At 45.4% G+C, this 14,137-nt stretch overlaps 1 protein-coding gene across 1 annotated transcript in view; it reads right to left on the bottom strand.

Moving 5' to 3' along the window:
* The window catches only part of POLE2 (DNA polymerase epsilon 2, accessory subunit), a 39,714-nt gene that overhangs the window by 12,665 nt on the left and 12,912 nt on the right, over positions 1–14,137 (bottom strand). Inside the window, exons 8-11 of the mRNA XM_073577747.1 lie at positions 4,273–4,329; positions 3,255–3,303; positions 3,095–3,167; positions 2,707–2,879 (exon numbers count right to left, since the gene is read on the bottom strand). Of these exons, the coding sequence (XP_073433848.1) occupies positions 2,707–2,879; positions 3,095–3,167; positions 3,255–3,303; positions 4,273–4,329 (352 nt within the window). The remainder of the gene's footprint in view (positions 1–2,706; positions 2,880–3,094; positions 3,168–3,254; positions 3,304–4,272; positions 4,330–14,137) is intronic.

Genomic DNA, 14,137 nt, shown 5'->3' with positions numbered 1-14,137 from the left:
AGAATAAAAATAAAATATTTTATTTATAGAGACTTTTTATAGGTTAAGGTGTCTATTAGGAATGATTTGTAAATTGCAGCGCTTAGATGGGCTACATATAGAAATTTAGCACAACAGCTTCATTCATGTGGACTGTAAGCTACAGCTCAAAGTATCATGTATACCGTATATCCTTTTTTTTATTGATTTCTATAAAGATTTACACAAAGGAAAAACAACAACAACGAGACAAACATTGGAGAAACACAGTTCAGTTCTCCACCCCCCAACCTTAAGAAGCATTAAACATGAGTTATTTATACATCTTGGCTCGGCAAAACCAGCGTAGTTAGATGAATAAATATTGGAACATAGTAAAAGTAGTCAACCCAATTACATACAGCTTGTGGAAGTACTAATAACATTTTAACTAATTTTCAAAGAAGTTTAATTTGAGGCATCATATTAACATAACTCAAAACAAGCCGAGGAGAAATCTCCTTAGTTCCCTAGATGTCAAACCAGAGCCACCAATCCATAGACCCCATATCTTGTCAAATTTAGAGAGAGTATCTCTTTTTAGGCATATACCTTTTTCCAAATTTACTAGCCAGTTAACTTTAGCAATAAATTTTGATATCATAGCCCAAAAATGGATAGCAGATCAGGAGCCTATCAATTTTCTTGCCATATATTAACATGCGTGCCACCGCGATTTTGCCATACTCATCAATAGACAGATCTTCAACATATCCCAATATTCATTCTAATGGGGAAAGCCCTAGGTCAATTGAAAAACTCTGTTAATCATTGCTACAACACTCTTCCAAAAGGACACCAAGTTAGGATAGTTCCACATCATATGAAGCATATCTGCTATGTTAGTTTTGCATCTAGGACAGTGGGGACTTGAACGAAATCCTATGTTAAATAAGAATTGAGGTGTCCTGTATACCTGGTGAATCACATATAAATGGGATAGTTTATGGGATTCACTTAAAGACAGCTGCAGAACTCTTTCCAGTATATTTGACCAGTCATTTTCCTCTATGGGTCCCATTACACTCTCCCATTTCTCTTTTGATCGCATCGGCTGGTTTGTCAATATAATGTCTAAGGGTACTGTCACACTTAGCGATGTACCAGCGATCCCGACCAGCGATATGACGCGGTCAGGATCGCTGGTGCATCGCTAATGGTCGCTAGTGAGCTGCCACATAGGCAGATCTCACCAGCGACATCGCTGGGGATGGGGATCGCTACTTACCTGTCACACCAGGCGATTCTGCGTCCTCCCGCACGGCTCCACGCGTCGCTCGTCGTCACAGCAGGAAGCACCGCAGGAAGCTGACGACGAGAAACAGTCCTGGACATTCTCGCGAGATCAGCGATAACCAGCGGGGGAGCGGGTCGTAGGTAAGTATCAGACATAGCGATATCGCTAGCAATATCGCTATAACGTCACTAGTTATAGCGATATTGCTAGCGATCTCTCTTAGTGTGACAGGCCCTTAAGAGAATGCTAAGACATCGTCCCATCCCCGAATATGTTGAAGCTGAGATGCCACATAATATACCCATGGGTTCGGGACCGCAAGCCCTCCTGTTGTTTTGCTCCTTTGCAATGTTTCCAGTTTAATTCTCGGAGTTTGTTTGCCCCATATTAATTTTCTACACTCTTGTCCGACTTAAAAGAAAAACCTCTGATTTATCCATACTGGGGAGTTGTGTAGAACATACAGCAATTGTGACATCCAGATCATTCTGACCAGGTTAGCATGGCCCACAACCGACAACCGTAACTTAGACCAGGCGCCTAGTTTACCTCTAAATTTAATTTAGACTGGATCAAGATTCACGTTCTCATAATTTATTTTTGCCGATATATTGATGCTTAAATATTTAAACTCCGATACCACTTGTAAGCTCGAGTTAATGTAGTGGGAAGCATTCACATCTATATTATTTAAGGGAAGTATAACTGATTTGCTCCAATTTATCTTCAGACCAGAGTATTTTTCAAATGTTTCTATCGTTTCCACTGCTGTAGGAAGGGACTCAGGAGTTTTAGTCAGAAATAACAAAGTGTCATCAGCTTATAATGTGACCTTCGCTTCACTATCCCCTCTAGGAAACCCAACTATTCCTGGATGCTCCCTGATAACTGATGCATGTATATGTACTTTTTAGTGTAATTTTAATGAGATTATGCATTTTTTTATTGAAAATCTGAAGTTCTGATTTTTCCACCAAAAGAAAAAAAAACAGTGCACTAGGATGCAGTCCAACAAAAGCTCTCTAAGAAAAGAGATGGACCCCCAAATAAACCTATTCCAATGGACTACAGTAGATGGGTAGATAATAGGATGCCTCAAAACATCAAAGTGAAGGAAAAGCCCAAACTTGCTCCCAGCGTCCAAATAGGCTGCCATCCCAATGTTGGAGAGTGCCCTTCTATGTTTTAAAGGAGGAAATAAAAGAGTTACAGGGAGTGAAGAACTTGATGGCCATGCTCCACACTAAACCAGCAAGAGAGTCTAAAATGACAGATCCATTTCCATAGGTAGCTGTCCAAAGAAAATAAAAAAATTAACTGCAGCTGCTTTCTTCAAGAACTAGCACCACACCCATCCATCCAAAGTTTAGATATTGAATTACAGCGCAATACCAGACAATAGTAGCCACGTTTTATCTAACCCCTATAATGTAAGTGATATTTAAAAATACCTGAAAACATTACATGAAGTTTCTCTAGCACTTCGACCTGATCTAACCAGAGATCAGACAAAAACACGAACATGGCATCCTCATTCTCTTCTTCCAGCTGTTTCAGCTTGACTGAAGATTTTACTGATGTTGCGGATGGTCCACCAAAGAAATTAGTATTACCGTAATATGAACTTAAAAACAAGGAAGAGCAAAAAAGGTTTTCATTTAGACCTGAAAAGCTTTGCGATACTTTTCTCATAAGTCTGGAATCCAATATGATCATAATTCAATGATGATAAACTGGAGAGTCAATGTACAAATTAATATGTAATCTATGATAACACTGAACTGAAAACAATGGGAAAGGTCAATCTGATGTCAAAACTAATAAGACAAGCATCGTTACCGTGTTGTGCTGGAAGGTTCAGTGGGAGGAAATCCAAAGGCATTTACATGAAATACTTTGTCTTCATACCAGCCTGCGTAAAATGCACAATACACCTTATACTACTATATTACTACCACCCTATAGAGCAATGAAGATAAATCGTCAACTGCAATATCACCTTCTGCAAGAACAAAGCAGGATTCCGTGTACAAGCCGCTGTGGAACTGGTGCAATGATATTAAAGAAATATTTCATGAAATATTCAAAGTGAAAAGAAAAATGCAAAACAAGTGATATATCTAATATATAATTACCAATAAACTCTGTCATGCACTTCCGGCGCTTGTGTCGCTTCCACAATGCACCGCGATCGGAGGTACGCCGACCGCCATTTTGGAACACCCAAGTTATGGCTATTCCGATATGGCGGCCGGGATTCATATCCACCGCCAAGCCGCGCGTGCACCGCTCATTGGCTGAGCCGCCTGCCGGCTGAGCCGATGAGTGGTGCCGTGCAGGATTCAAATCCCCCGCACGCTCATTGGCTGAGCCGACCGCCGGCTCAGCCAATGAGCGGCGCGAGATTCAAATTCCCTGCCAAGGCGCACGGCTCTGCTCATTGGCTGAGTCACCCCTGGCTGTGCGGCTCTGGCAGGGGATTCAAATCCCACGCGGCACCGCTCATTGGCTCAGCCGGCAGGGCGGGGGATTTGAATCCCGCGCCGCTCATTGGCTGAGCCGCCAATGAGCGGTGCTGCACAGCTTTGGCGGAGGATTTGAATCCCGCGCCACTCTTTAGCTCAGCCGCCAAAACGGGCGACCAATCAGCTGCTAGCAGTATTGGCACCAAATTTGAATACCGCTAGCAGCTGATGTGATTGGTCGTCCGCCATCGGGTTGCCGATTTATCAGCTATTAGCGATATTGCCGCTCTCAAGTCAAGTCAAATGATGCAACAAATACAATACACAAATGGGGAAGGATGACACAGAACAGGTATGTTGGAAAGCGCAAATGGTGTGACACATGTAGACTGCTCATGTTAGCACCACCAAGGATACACAGATGTGCATTTCACCGCACTCCCGATTCAATAGCTTCGGGCCTATTCCTCGTTATATATATATATATATATATATATATATATATATATATATATATATATATATATATATTTATGGATGAAGAAAGGATATTGCTTTGCCGAGATCAAGCTGAACTGTTCCAGTGGGATCCTCCAGGAAATATTTGCCCTATCAATAGAATATAAAGGTTGCTAATACTTAGAATAAATACTCATCAATACAATAACAAATAAAATAAGAAGCATAATGAAGTCCAGACAATTTATAGGGATCTTCCATCTAATATTATTAGGATACACCATTACTTTATGACGTACCCCTTTTTTGTTTTTGCGTTCCCGCTTTTCGCTTCCCTTCTTCCCAGAGCCATAACTTTTTTATTTTTCGGCCAACATGGCCATGTGAGGGCTTGTTTTTTGTAGGACAAGTTGGTTTTACCATACAGTGTACTCAAAAACGGGGAAAAAAATTCCAAGTGCGGTGAAATTGCAAAAAAAGTGCGATTCCACAATTGTTTTTTTTTTACCATGTTCATCAAATGCTAAAACTCACCTGCCACTAGGATTCTCCAGGTCATTACGAGTTCATTGACACCAAATATGTCTTTTTTTTTTGTTATTTGAGTGGTGAAAAAAAAATAGGGATTTTTGTGTACTCACCGTAAAATTCTTTTCTCCAAGCCAATAATTGGGGGACACAGCACCCACCCTGTTTAGCCTATTGGCTCACTGTAGCATTCTTAGGTTTTGACATAATTATGGTTATTGTTGACTGTTTATGCTCCTACTGCTTTTTTCACCGAACTGTAGAAATCTCAGCCAGCGAGAGGGTGTACAGTCATGGCCAAAAGTTTTGAGAATGACACATATTAATTTTTACAAAGTCTACTGCTTCATTTTTTCTAATGGCAATTTGCATACACTCCAGAATGTTATAAAGAGTGATCAGCTTAACAGCAATTACTTGCAAAGTCAATATTTGCCTAGAAAATGAACTTTATCCCCCAAAACACATTTCAACATCATTGCCTTAAAAGGACCAGCTAACATCGTTTCAGTGATTGCTCCATTAACACAGGTGTGGGTGTTGAGGAGGACAGGGCTGGAGATCAATCTGTCATGATTAAGTAAGAATGACACCACTGGACACTTTAAAAGGAGGCTGGTGCTTGGCATCATTGTTTCTCTTCTGTTAACCATGGTTATCTCTAAAGAAACACATGCAGTCATCATTGCACTGCACAAAAATGGCCTAACAGGGAAGAGTATCGCAGCTAGAAAGATTGCACCTCAGTCAACAATCTATCGCATCATCAAGAACTTCAAGGAGAGAGGTTCCCTTGTTGCCAAAAAGGCTCCAGGGCGCCCATGAAAGACCAGCAAGCGCCAGGACCGTCTCTTAAAAGTGTTTCAGCTGCGGGATCGGACTACCAGCAGTGCAGAGCTTGCTCAGGAATGGCAGCAGGCAGGTGTGAGTGCATCTGCACGCACTGTGAGGCGGAGACTCTTGGAGCAAGGCCTGGTCTCAAGGAGGGCAGCAAAGAAGCCACTTCTCTCCAGAAAAAACATCATGGACAGACGGATATTCTGCAAGAGGTACAGGGAGTGGACTGCTGAGGACTGGGGTAAAGTCATTTTCTCTGATGAATCCCCTTTTCAATTGTTTGGGACATCTGGAAAACGGCTTATTTGGAGAAGACCCGGTGAGCGCTACCACCAGTCTTGTCTCATGCCAACTGTCAAGCATCCTGAAACCATTCATGTGTGGGGTTGCTTCTCAGCCAAGGGAATGGGCTCTCTCTCAGTCTTGCCTAAAAACACAGCCATGAATAAAGAATGGTACCAGAATGTCCTCCAAGAGCAACTTCTCCCAACCGTCCAAGAGCAGTTTGGCGATCAACAATGCCTTTTTCAACATGATGGAGCACCTTGCCATAAAGCAAAGGTGATAACTAAATGGCTCAGGGAACAAAACAGAGATTTTGGGACCATGGCCTGGAAACTCCCCAGATCTTAATCCCATTGAGAACTTGTGGTCAATCATCAAGAGACGGGTGGACAAACAAAAACCTTCAAATTCAGACAAAATAAAAGCATTGATTTTGCAAGAATGGACTGCTATCAGTCAGGATTTGATCCAGAAGTTGATTGAGAGCATGCCAGGGAGAATTGCTGAGGTCCTGAAGAAGAAGGGTCAACACTGCAAATATTGACTTGCTGCATTAACTCATTCTAACTGTCAATATAACCTTTTGCTACTCATAATATGATTGCACATAATATGATTGCAATTATATTTCTGCATGTGATAAAAACATCTGACAAACACACATAAAAACCAGAGAGCAGCAGATCTTGTGAAAATATAATATTTGTGTCATTCTCAGAACTTTTGGCCATGACTGTATACTGCAGGGGAGGAGCTAACTTTTTTTCTGGTTTACTTCGTGTCATCCTAGTGGCCAGCAGCATAACACCCCACTGTCTCTGTCTCCCCCAATGATTGGCTCGGAGAACAGGATTTTATGGTGAGTACACAAAAATCCCTATTTTCTCCTATGCCTCATTGGGGGACACAGACAGTGGGATGTGCTAAAGCAGTCCCTGGGTGAGAAGCATACATCTGCTAATACCCCATATACCACTGAGTCAACACTGAGGTACTGCCGATTGTAGGCTGCGTCTGCCCAGGGATGTGGAGTCGGTAAGCCAAACCTGCGACTCTGACTTCTCAATTTCCCTTACACCGACATATATTGCTTATATTTAAGTGAAAAATTTATCGTAGCACAATGTGAACATCAGACATTTAATTACTTTTATGATACAATAATCAAGATATTTAGATAGAACATAATATATATTTATTGGAATACAACTTTAGAACACAAAAAACGAATAAATTGTAAATATGTAATACACTATGTAATATCGATTACATATATATATATTTTCACTATGTAATAAACTATGTAACTGGCAAAAAACAGTTTTCAACAAAAACATACTAAATAACATTTGTGCAGTCTATGAATTTGTTCTAAGAAATAGAATTGCCTCCATCGGATCCTCCTTCATAGATAAAACTATTAGGTCAGATTTGAGGTTAAGGCCAGAGAACAGTCTCCCTACACTAACTTGGGTTGGAGGCAAAGCTGTAACCACATGGGCAACATCAACAATTTCCGAGTATAAAGGAATTGCCTCATGCACAGTCAGTTTTGATGAACGGTTGAATTTTTCTATTTCTTTGAGAGCAAGTAAAACATTTTGCTGAAATATGGTCAATCTGCTTGCTATTGGAGACGGAGTGAAATCTTTTTTCCTTGCGGCAACGCTTTTCCTGCTCCACGTCATCCAAATACTTGTCATAGTTCAAACTCCTCATCTGTTGAGGATGAAGATATGGCAGCAGTAGCACTGTCAGGACCCAAGTCCTCTTGCACCTGGCAGTCCTCCTGTAGGCCACTCATCCTAACTGCTACCTCAGTCAGAGCTTCTTTTCCTTTAGTAAGCTGTTGATCATCAAGCAGTATACGATAACTTGGGTCCACATAAACAGCTGCCAGAAAATTTTTATTTTCCAATAGCTGTGTCTCTCTCCGTTTCATTGAAGCAGAATTGCCATCTGCGATTAAACCTCCTCATTGGGACAGGCAAAATAGGAAGTTCTTCCACTCCCTTATGAAAATGCCAGGAGTTAAATCCTCAGCTTGTAATTTTTTAGCCACGGTAAATGGGTGATTAAGCAATTCCTTCAATTCAGCCACCTGTGTCCATTGACCTTCATTTAGGGTTACCTGAGGGTTTGCCATATCTATAAGAAACGGTTTTAGTTCAAGCAATCGCTCAATCTTTAAATACGTGCTGCCCCACCGAGTGGCTTGATCGACAATTGCCCCTTTCCCAGCACGTCTCTTCAAGATGGAATCAATTTTAGGGGTTCTGGCGGCAATAACCAATTTCCTCACTTTTCCAATCAGATTTCCAGCATGTCCCCTCTTGCAGACTCTTATTGCCAACTGCAGCGTGTGATGAATATGAAAGTGTTTTGAAGCAGCTTAAACAAGATCATCTATTTCTACAGTATAATTTTGCTGTTCTTCTGTTGTAATATCTGTTTGCTCCTCAGTTACATGAACAGCACTGTGGCCTTCCATCTCAAACATACTGAATCCTAAATTTTCTTCTAGCTGTTATTCATTACTCTCATTCATCAGTTTAAATTGTACTTATGTTTGAAGCATTGTCCGTTACAATAGCAAGAACCTGTTCTTTTTTGAGTTCGTAATCTTGCAGAAATTTTTCCACTAAGGCCTGGAGAAACTGGCTGCTGTGATGAGCTTTAGTACCTTTTATTGCCAGTGTCTTGGTAACAATTTCTTTGTTGTCACAAACATATCGAACATTGATGGCAAAATATTTCACTGACGGGTGCAAGCATCCATTTTAAGAAACATGAAGAGTCTTTTGAGAGTCTTTTTAAGATCTTCCTTTTATAGAGAGCACCCAATAATCACCTACAATATTAAGCATTAGTTACCTTCCTGTGACAGAGATGAGCAGTAGTACTTTCACTTTCTCCAGCTCGGGGCCCAGGAATCGGATCCTGTGCAGGGCAGGCACCCCTCCCCCTCCTCTCTCTGGTGAAGACAGCAGAAGCCAGGACAGAGGAGGGGAGATTGCCCCCTGCAATCTGGAGCCGGTGCAGGAAGGGAGTACTGCAGCATACAAGTGAGTTTTTATAGGTGCGTGCCCCTGCTTCTAGGGGGGGCAGCTGCCCCCCCCCTGCCCCTTGCTGGCTACGGCCATGATTCACACAGCGTTTTTGAGGATCCGTTTTTTGCAGTAAAATGCAGTGACTCTGGGCATGCCAGCAAAGTCAATGGGTCTCAAGATATGACATTCAGACACATCGTTTTGTGAGCATCCGTTTTTGGGCTCAAAAACTGATCCTCACAAAGAATGAGCGTGTCAGTTTGTGAGGCGTTTTTCTAAACTGCTTTTGCTATTGAAAACATTATCTATGAGCTCAAAAATCTTTCAGGTGATGCGGTTTTTTAAAAAACTGATCTGCTTTTGCAACTGAAAAACGTATCCTCGAAAAAACGCTGTGTGTGAATGTAGCCTTAGATCAGGAATAGAACAGCCATTTATAGGACATTTCCCGAATTCCTATGAAAAAATATTCAGCAAATTCTGCATTGAACTACTGTACCCAATTTTTTTATATATTTTAGGAGTCGGTCCATTTTATACCGACTCCACCAAAATGAGTATCGACTGACTCCACAGCCCTGCGTCTGCCGAGAGCTGCATCCGCAGAGGCCTGAGAATGAATTTGGTAATGTCTTGTAAAAGTATGCAGACTGGACCAAGTCGCCGCCTTGCAGACCTGTTCTGCCGACGCCTGGTGCCGAATGGCCCACGAGGCGCCCACTGAGCAGGTAGAGTGCACCCTAATCCCTGCTGGGACAGGCGCGTTCCTGACACGGTATTATTCCTGAATCGCCAAGCGAATCCACCTGGCTAGCGTTGCTTTTGAAGCGACTAGATACATCCTCTGCCCCACTGGAAGCATGAACAGGGCATCTGACTTGCGGAAGGGAGCCATCCGCGAGATGTACAGTCTCAGAGCCCTAACCACATCCAGGGTGTGGAGGGCCTTCTCATTGCGATGGACTGGCACCGGACAAAAAGAAAGGCAAAACAATTTCCTCATTGAGATGGAAAGAGGAGACGACCTTGGGCAGGAAGGACGTAGAGGTCCTGAGAACTACCTTGTCCTGATGAAAATTCAGGAACGGAGAACGGCAGGACAGGGCTGCCAATTCCGAAACTCGTCTGATTGACGTAATTGCCACTAGAAAGACCACCTTCCAAGAGAGGACGGTTAGTGACACGTCCTTGCGCGGTTCGAAAGGAGCCTCCTGTAAGGCCCCGAGAACCAGGTTAAGGTCCCATGATTCCAATGGCCTTCTATAAGGAGGCGCCACATGGGAAACACCCTGAATGAATGTCTTGACCTAAAGTTTGGTGGCAATTTTGTGTTGGAAAAGCACTGACAAGGCTGAAATTTGGCCCTTGAACGAGCTAAGCGCGAGGCCTGATTTTAATCCGGATTGAAGGAATTCCAATATGGCCAGAATGGAAAACACCAGAGGGGATCGACCATGATCCTTGCACCACGAAAAGAAGGTTTTCCAGGTGCAGTGATAGATGCGCATGGACACAGGCTTCCTAGCACTAATCATGGTGGAAATCATGTCGTGCGAGAACCCAGCCTGTGCTAAAAACCAGTATTCGACGGCCACGCCGTCAAAGACAGGGCCCCAAAGTTCTGGTGGTAAATCGGGCCCTGTGAGAGTAGATCCATGCGATCTGGAAGTCGCCAGGGGACGTCGGCGACTAGTTGTATTAGTTCTGCATACCATGCTTGGCCAATCTGGCGCGACTAGGATCACTGGTACTCCCTCCGCTCTGATCTTCTTGATGACCCTCGGAAGTAAGGGAAGAGGAGGGACGTTATACGGGAGCCAGAACCGGTGGCATGGCAGAACTAGGGCGTCCGCTCCGATGGCGCATGGATTGGGCAATGAAACTAAGAACCTTGTTGTTTAATCTTGAGGCCATGAGATCCACATCCGGAGTCCCCCAACAATGACAAATCTTCTGAAAGACTTGCGGATGAAAAGACCACTCTCCCGAGGCAATGCCTCGGCGACTGAGAAAATCTGCCACCCAATTTTCTACGCCCGGGATGTGGATTGCTGAGATGGGCAAATGGTTGGTCTCGGCCCAATGGAGGATGTGACTCACTTTGTGCATAGCCATCCTGCTCCGGGTACCTCCCTGACGGTTGATATACGCTACAGCCGTGGCGTAGTCAGATTGGATCCTGATGGGGTGACCTGCGAGGAGATGGTGGAAACTCAGTAGAGCTAATCTGATCGCTCGTATCTCCAAAATGTTGATGGGGAGACGTGACTCTCAGGTTGACCAACGACCCTGTGCCGTGTGGTGACGAAAGACCGCACCACAGCCGAGAAAACTAGCGTCGGTGGTTACTACCAACCATCTTACTGGGAGAAAAGACCTCCCTTGATTCAGGGAGGACCTCAATGTCCACCACCTGAGGTCTTGTCTGACCCGCAGGGACAGAAGGATCCGACGGTCCAGGGAGAACGGGTTCTTGTCCCAAGCTAACAGCAACGCATGATGTAAGGGACAGAGATGGAAGTGTTCAAATGGAACTGCTTTCATCGCAGCCACCATTTTTCCGAGAACTCTCATGCTGAAACGAATGGAGTGAGAAACTGGACGGGAAAGAGTCCGCGCTGCCTGTTGTAAGGCTTGGGTCTTTTCTGGAGAATGACCAACCCGCGGGATGTGTCCAAGATCATTCCTAAAAAGGAAATCTGCTGAGCCGGTTTTGGGAAAGACTTTTCGAAGTTTATCTTCCACCCCAGGTGAGAAAGTGTATTTACAGTTAGATCCACGGAGTCCTCGCAGACTGGAATGGACGTACACTTGATGAGCAGGTCGTCCAGATACGGTACCACCACTACTCCCCGAGAGTGGAGAATGACCAATACAGCCGCCATGACCTTGGTAAAGACCCTGGGGATGGTGGCGAGTCCAAAGGGCAAGGCCACGAACTGGAAGTGTTCCTCGTGAATTGCAAAACGCAGGAACTGCTGGAGGGACGAGCAGATTGGAATGTGAAGGTAAGCATCCTTGATGTCGATGGATGCTAGGAACTCTCCTTTTTCCATGGAAGCGACAACTGATCGGAGAGATTCCATTCGGAATCGCCGTACCTTGACAAACTGATTTAACAGTTTGAGATCCAGAATGGGTCGCATCGTCCCGTCCATTTTTGGAACCACAAAAAGGTTTGAATAAAATCCCCTGAACCCTTCGTGATGAGGGACCGGAATGATGACTCCATCCGTTTGCAGAGCCTGAACAGCCCGAAGGATAACGCTTGTCTTTTTCTTGGGGGGGAGAGGAAAGGAAAAACCGTGGACGACCGCGAGCCAGGCGTGGCTGAAGCAAAGTGTCACGTTGCGGTCAGACTCGGGGCCTGCTTTCCCTGCCTCGGCCACTAGGAGGCGCCGGACTGTCACGCCGCCGTCAGACTCGGGGCCTGCTGTCCCGGCGTCGGCCACTAGGAGGCGCCGGACTGTCACGTCGCCGTCAGACTCGGGGCCTGCTGTTCCTGCCTCGGCCACTGGGAGGCGCCGTGGTTCGCCCCCGAGTGATGGCGGGACAGAGAAAGGGCTCCTGCGCAGACATCTGATGGATGCAGGCTTCGCTCCTCTGTCAATCATGAAGGGTTTGGTGCATCACCATCTGGCCTGGTCCTGATGACATCATCAGTCCGGGAGCCTGTGAGGGATGACCTGATCCCTCAAATACCTTGGGACTTGTCATGCAAGCCGCCGGATATATTCTTGGTTCCCCTATGTGCTACGCTATTGTTTGACTGACCTCAGTCTGGATTTCTGACCCCTCTACTGCCTGACTATTTTGTACCTCTGCCATTCTCCCGGTTTGTGACCTTGGCCTGGATATTCGACTCTGCTACTACCTGCAGTTTTTTGTACCTTGCCCTGGATATTCGACTCTCCTACTGCCTGCCGTTTCTGTACCTCCGCTGCTCTCCCGGTTATTGACTACGTTTTTGGTTCCCCGCCTTCTTCCCTATTGGCGACCGTCCTGCTCTGGCGCACTGCTCCACCAGACAGCCACCCCCTGGGCCTTGCTACAATTCCAGATCCCTGTATAGGGGTTAAGGGTCTCTGGGTTTCTCGGGGTGCTGTCCCTACTGCATTCCAGATCCGCGGACGGACGTCACAGAAAGTAGGCGACCGCCTACTTTGTCGGTGTCCGCTGGATAACGCAACAAGTCATTGGGTAGATCTAGCTCCCCTAGATCCAGAAGCCCTAGGTATGGGTTTCCAAGAGCGGTTAGGTCTGTATGAGACCTGGGAGCCTCTGTCTCCGCGCTGGGACCAAGCTGGACCGGAAGAGAAGGTAGAGGAGGACCAACCGGAATTGTTGCGAAAAGATCAAAAACGCGTCGGCTGTTGGTTGCGAAACGGACGAACAGCCTTTTGTTGAGGAAGGAATTTACTTCCAGTATCAGAAATGAGCTGGTCCAGTTTCTCTCCAAAAAGCAGACCCGTTTGAAAGGGGAGCGAAGTCAACAATCTTTTAGATGTGGCATCCGCCCGCCAGTCGCGGAGCCATAGGGCTTCTTCTAATGGAGATCGCATTAGCGGCAGTTTGAGCAGCGCAATTGGCGGCATCAAAAGAAGCGTCCACTACAAAGTCCGCTGCGTGAATTATCTTCTTGGCGACAGTGGATGCTTCTGGAGGATGATTGGTGCCTTGGAGGGAAGTAATCAAGATTTCTGCCCAAGCGGCCATTGCCTAAAGGTACTGTCACACTCAGCGATGCACCAGCGATCACGACCAGCGATATGACGCGGTCAGGATCGCTGGTGCATCGCTAAGTGGTCGCTAGTGAGCTGCCACACAGGCAGATCTCATCAGCGACATAGCAGGGGTCGGGGGTTGCTACTTACCTGTCAAACGAGGCGATCCTGACATCCTCCCGCCCGCGTCCACGCGTCGCTCGTCGGCGCCACAGGAAGCCCAACAGGAAGCTGACGACGAGAAACGGTCCAGGACGTTCTCGCGCGATCAGCGATAATCAGCGGGGGAGCCGGTCGGAGGTAAGTATCAGATATAGCGATAGCACTAGCAATATCGCTATAACGTCACAAAACCGGTGACGTTACAGCGATATTGCTAGCGATATCGCTTAGTGTGACAGGGCCTTTAGTGACCCTCATTGTTGCAAAAGATGGAAAAAACGCTGGTCCTGAAGCTTCAAAAACTGAACGGGCAAGGTATTCAATTTGACGACTGGAGGAGTTTCTGACTGAGGAACCCTCAGAAACGGATAG

Source organism: Dendrobates tinctorius, unplaced genomic scaffold, assembly GCF_039654945.1.
Source record: "Dendrobates tinctorius isolate UK_male_01 unplaced genomic scaffold, ASM3965494v1 ptg000057l, whole genome shotgun sequence".
Lineage (NCBI taxonomy): Eukaryota > Metazoa > Chordata > Amphibia > Anura > Dendrobatidae > Dendrobates > Dendrobates tinctorius.
This window is presented reverse-complemented; position numbering and strand designations above follow the sequence as displayed.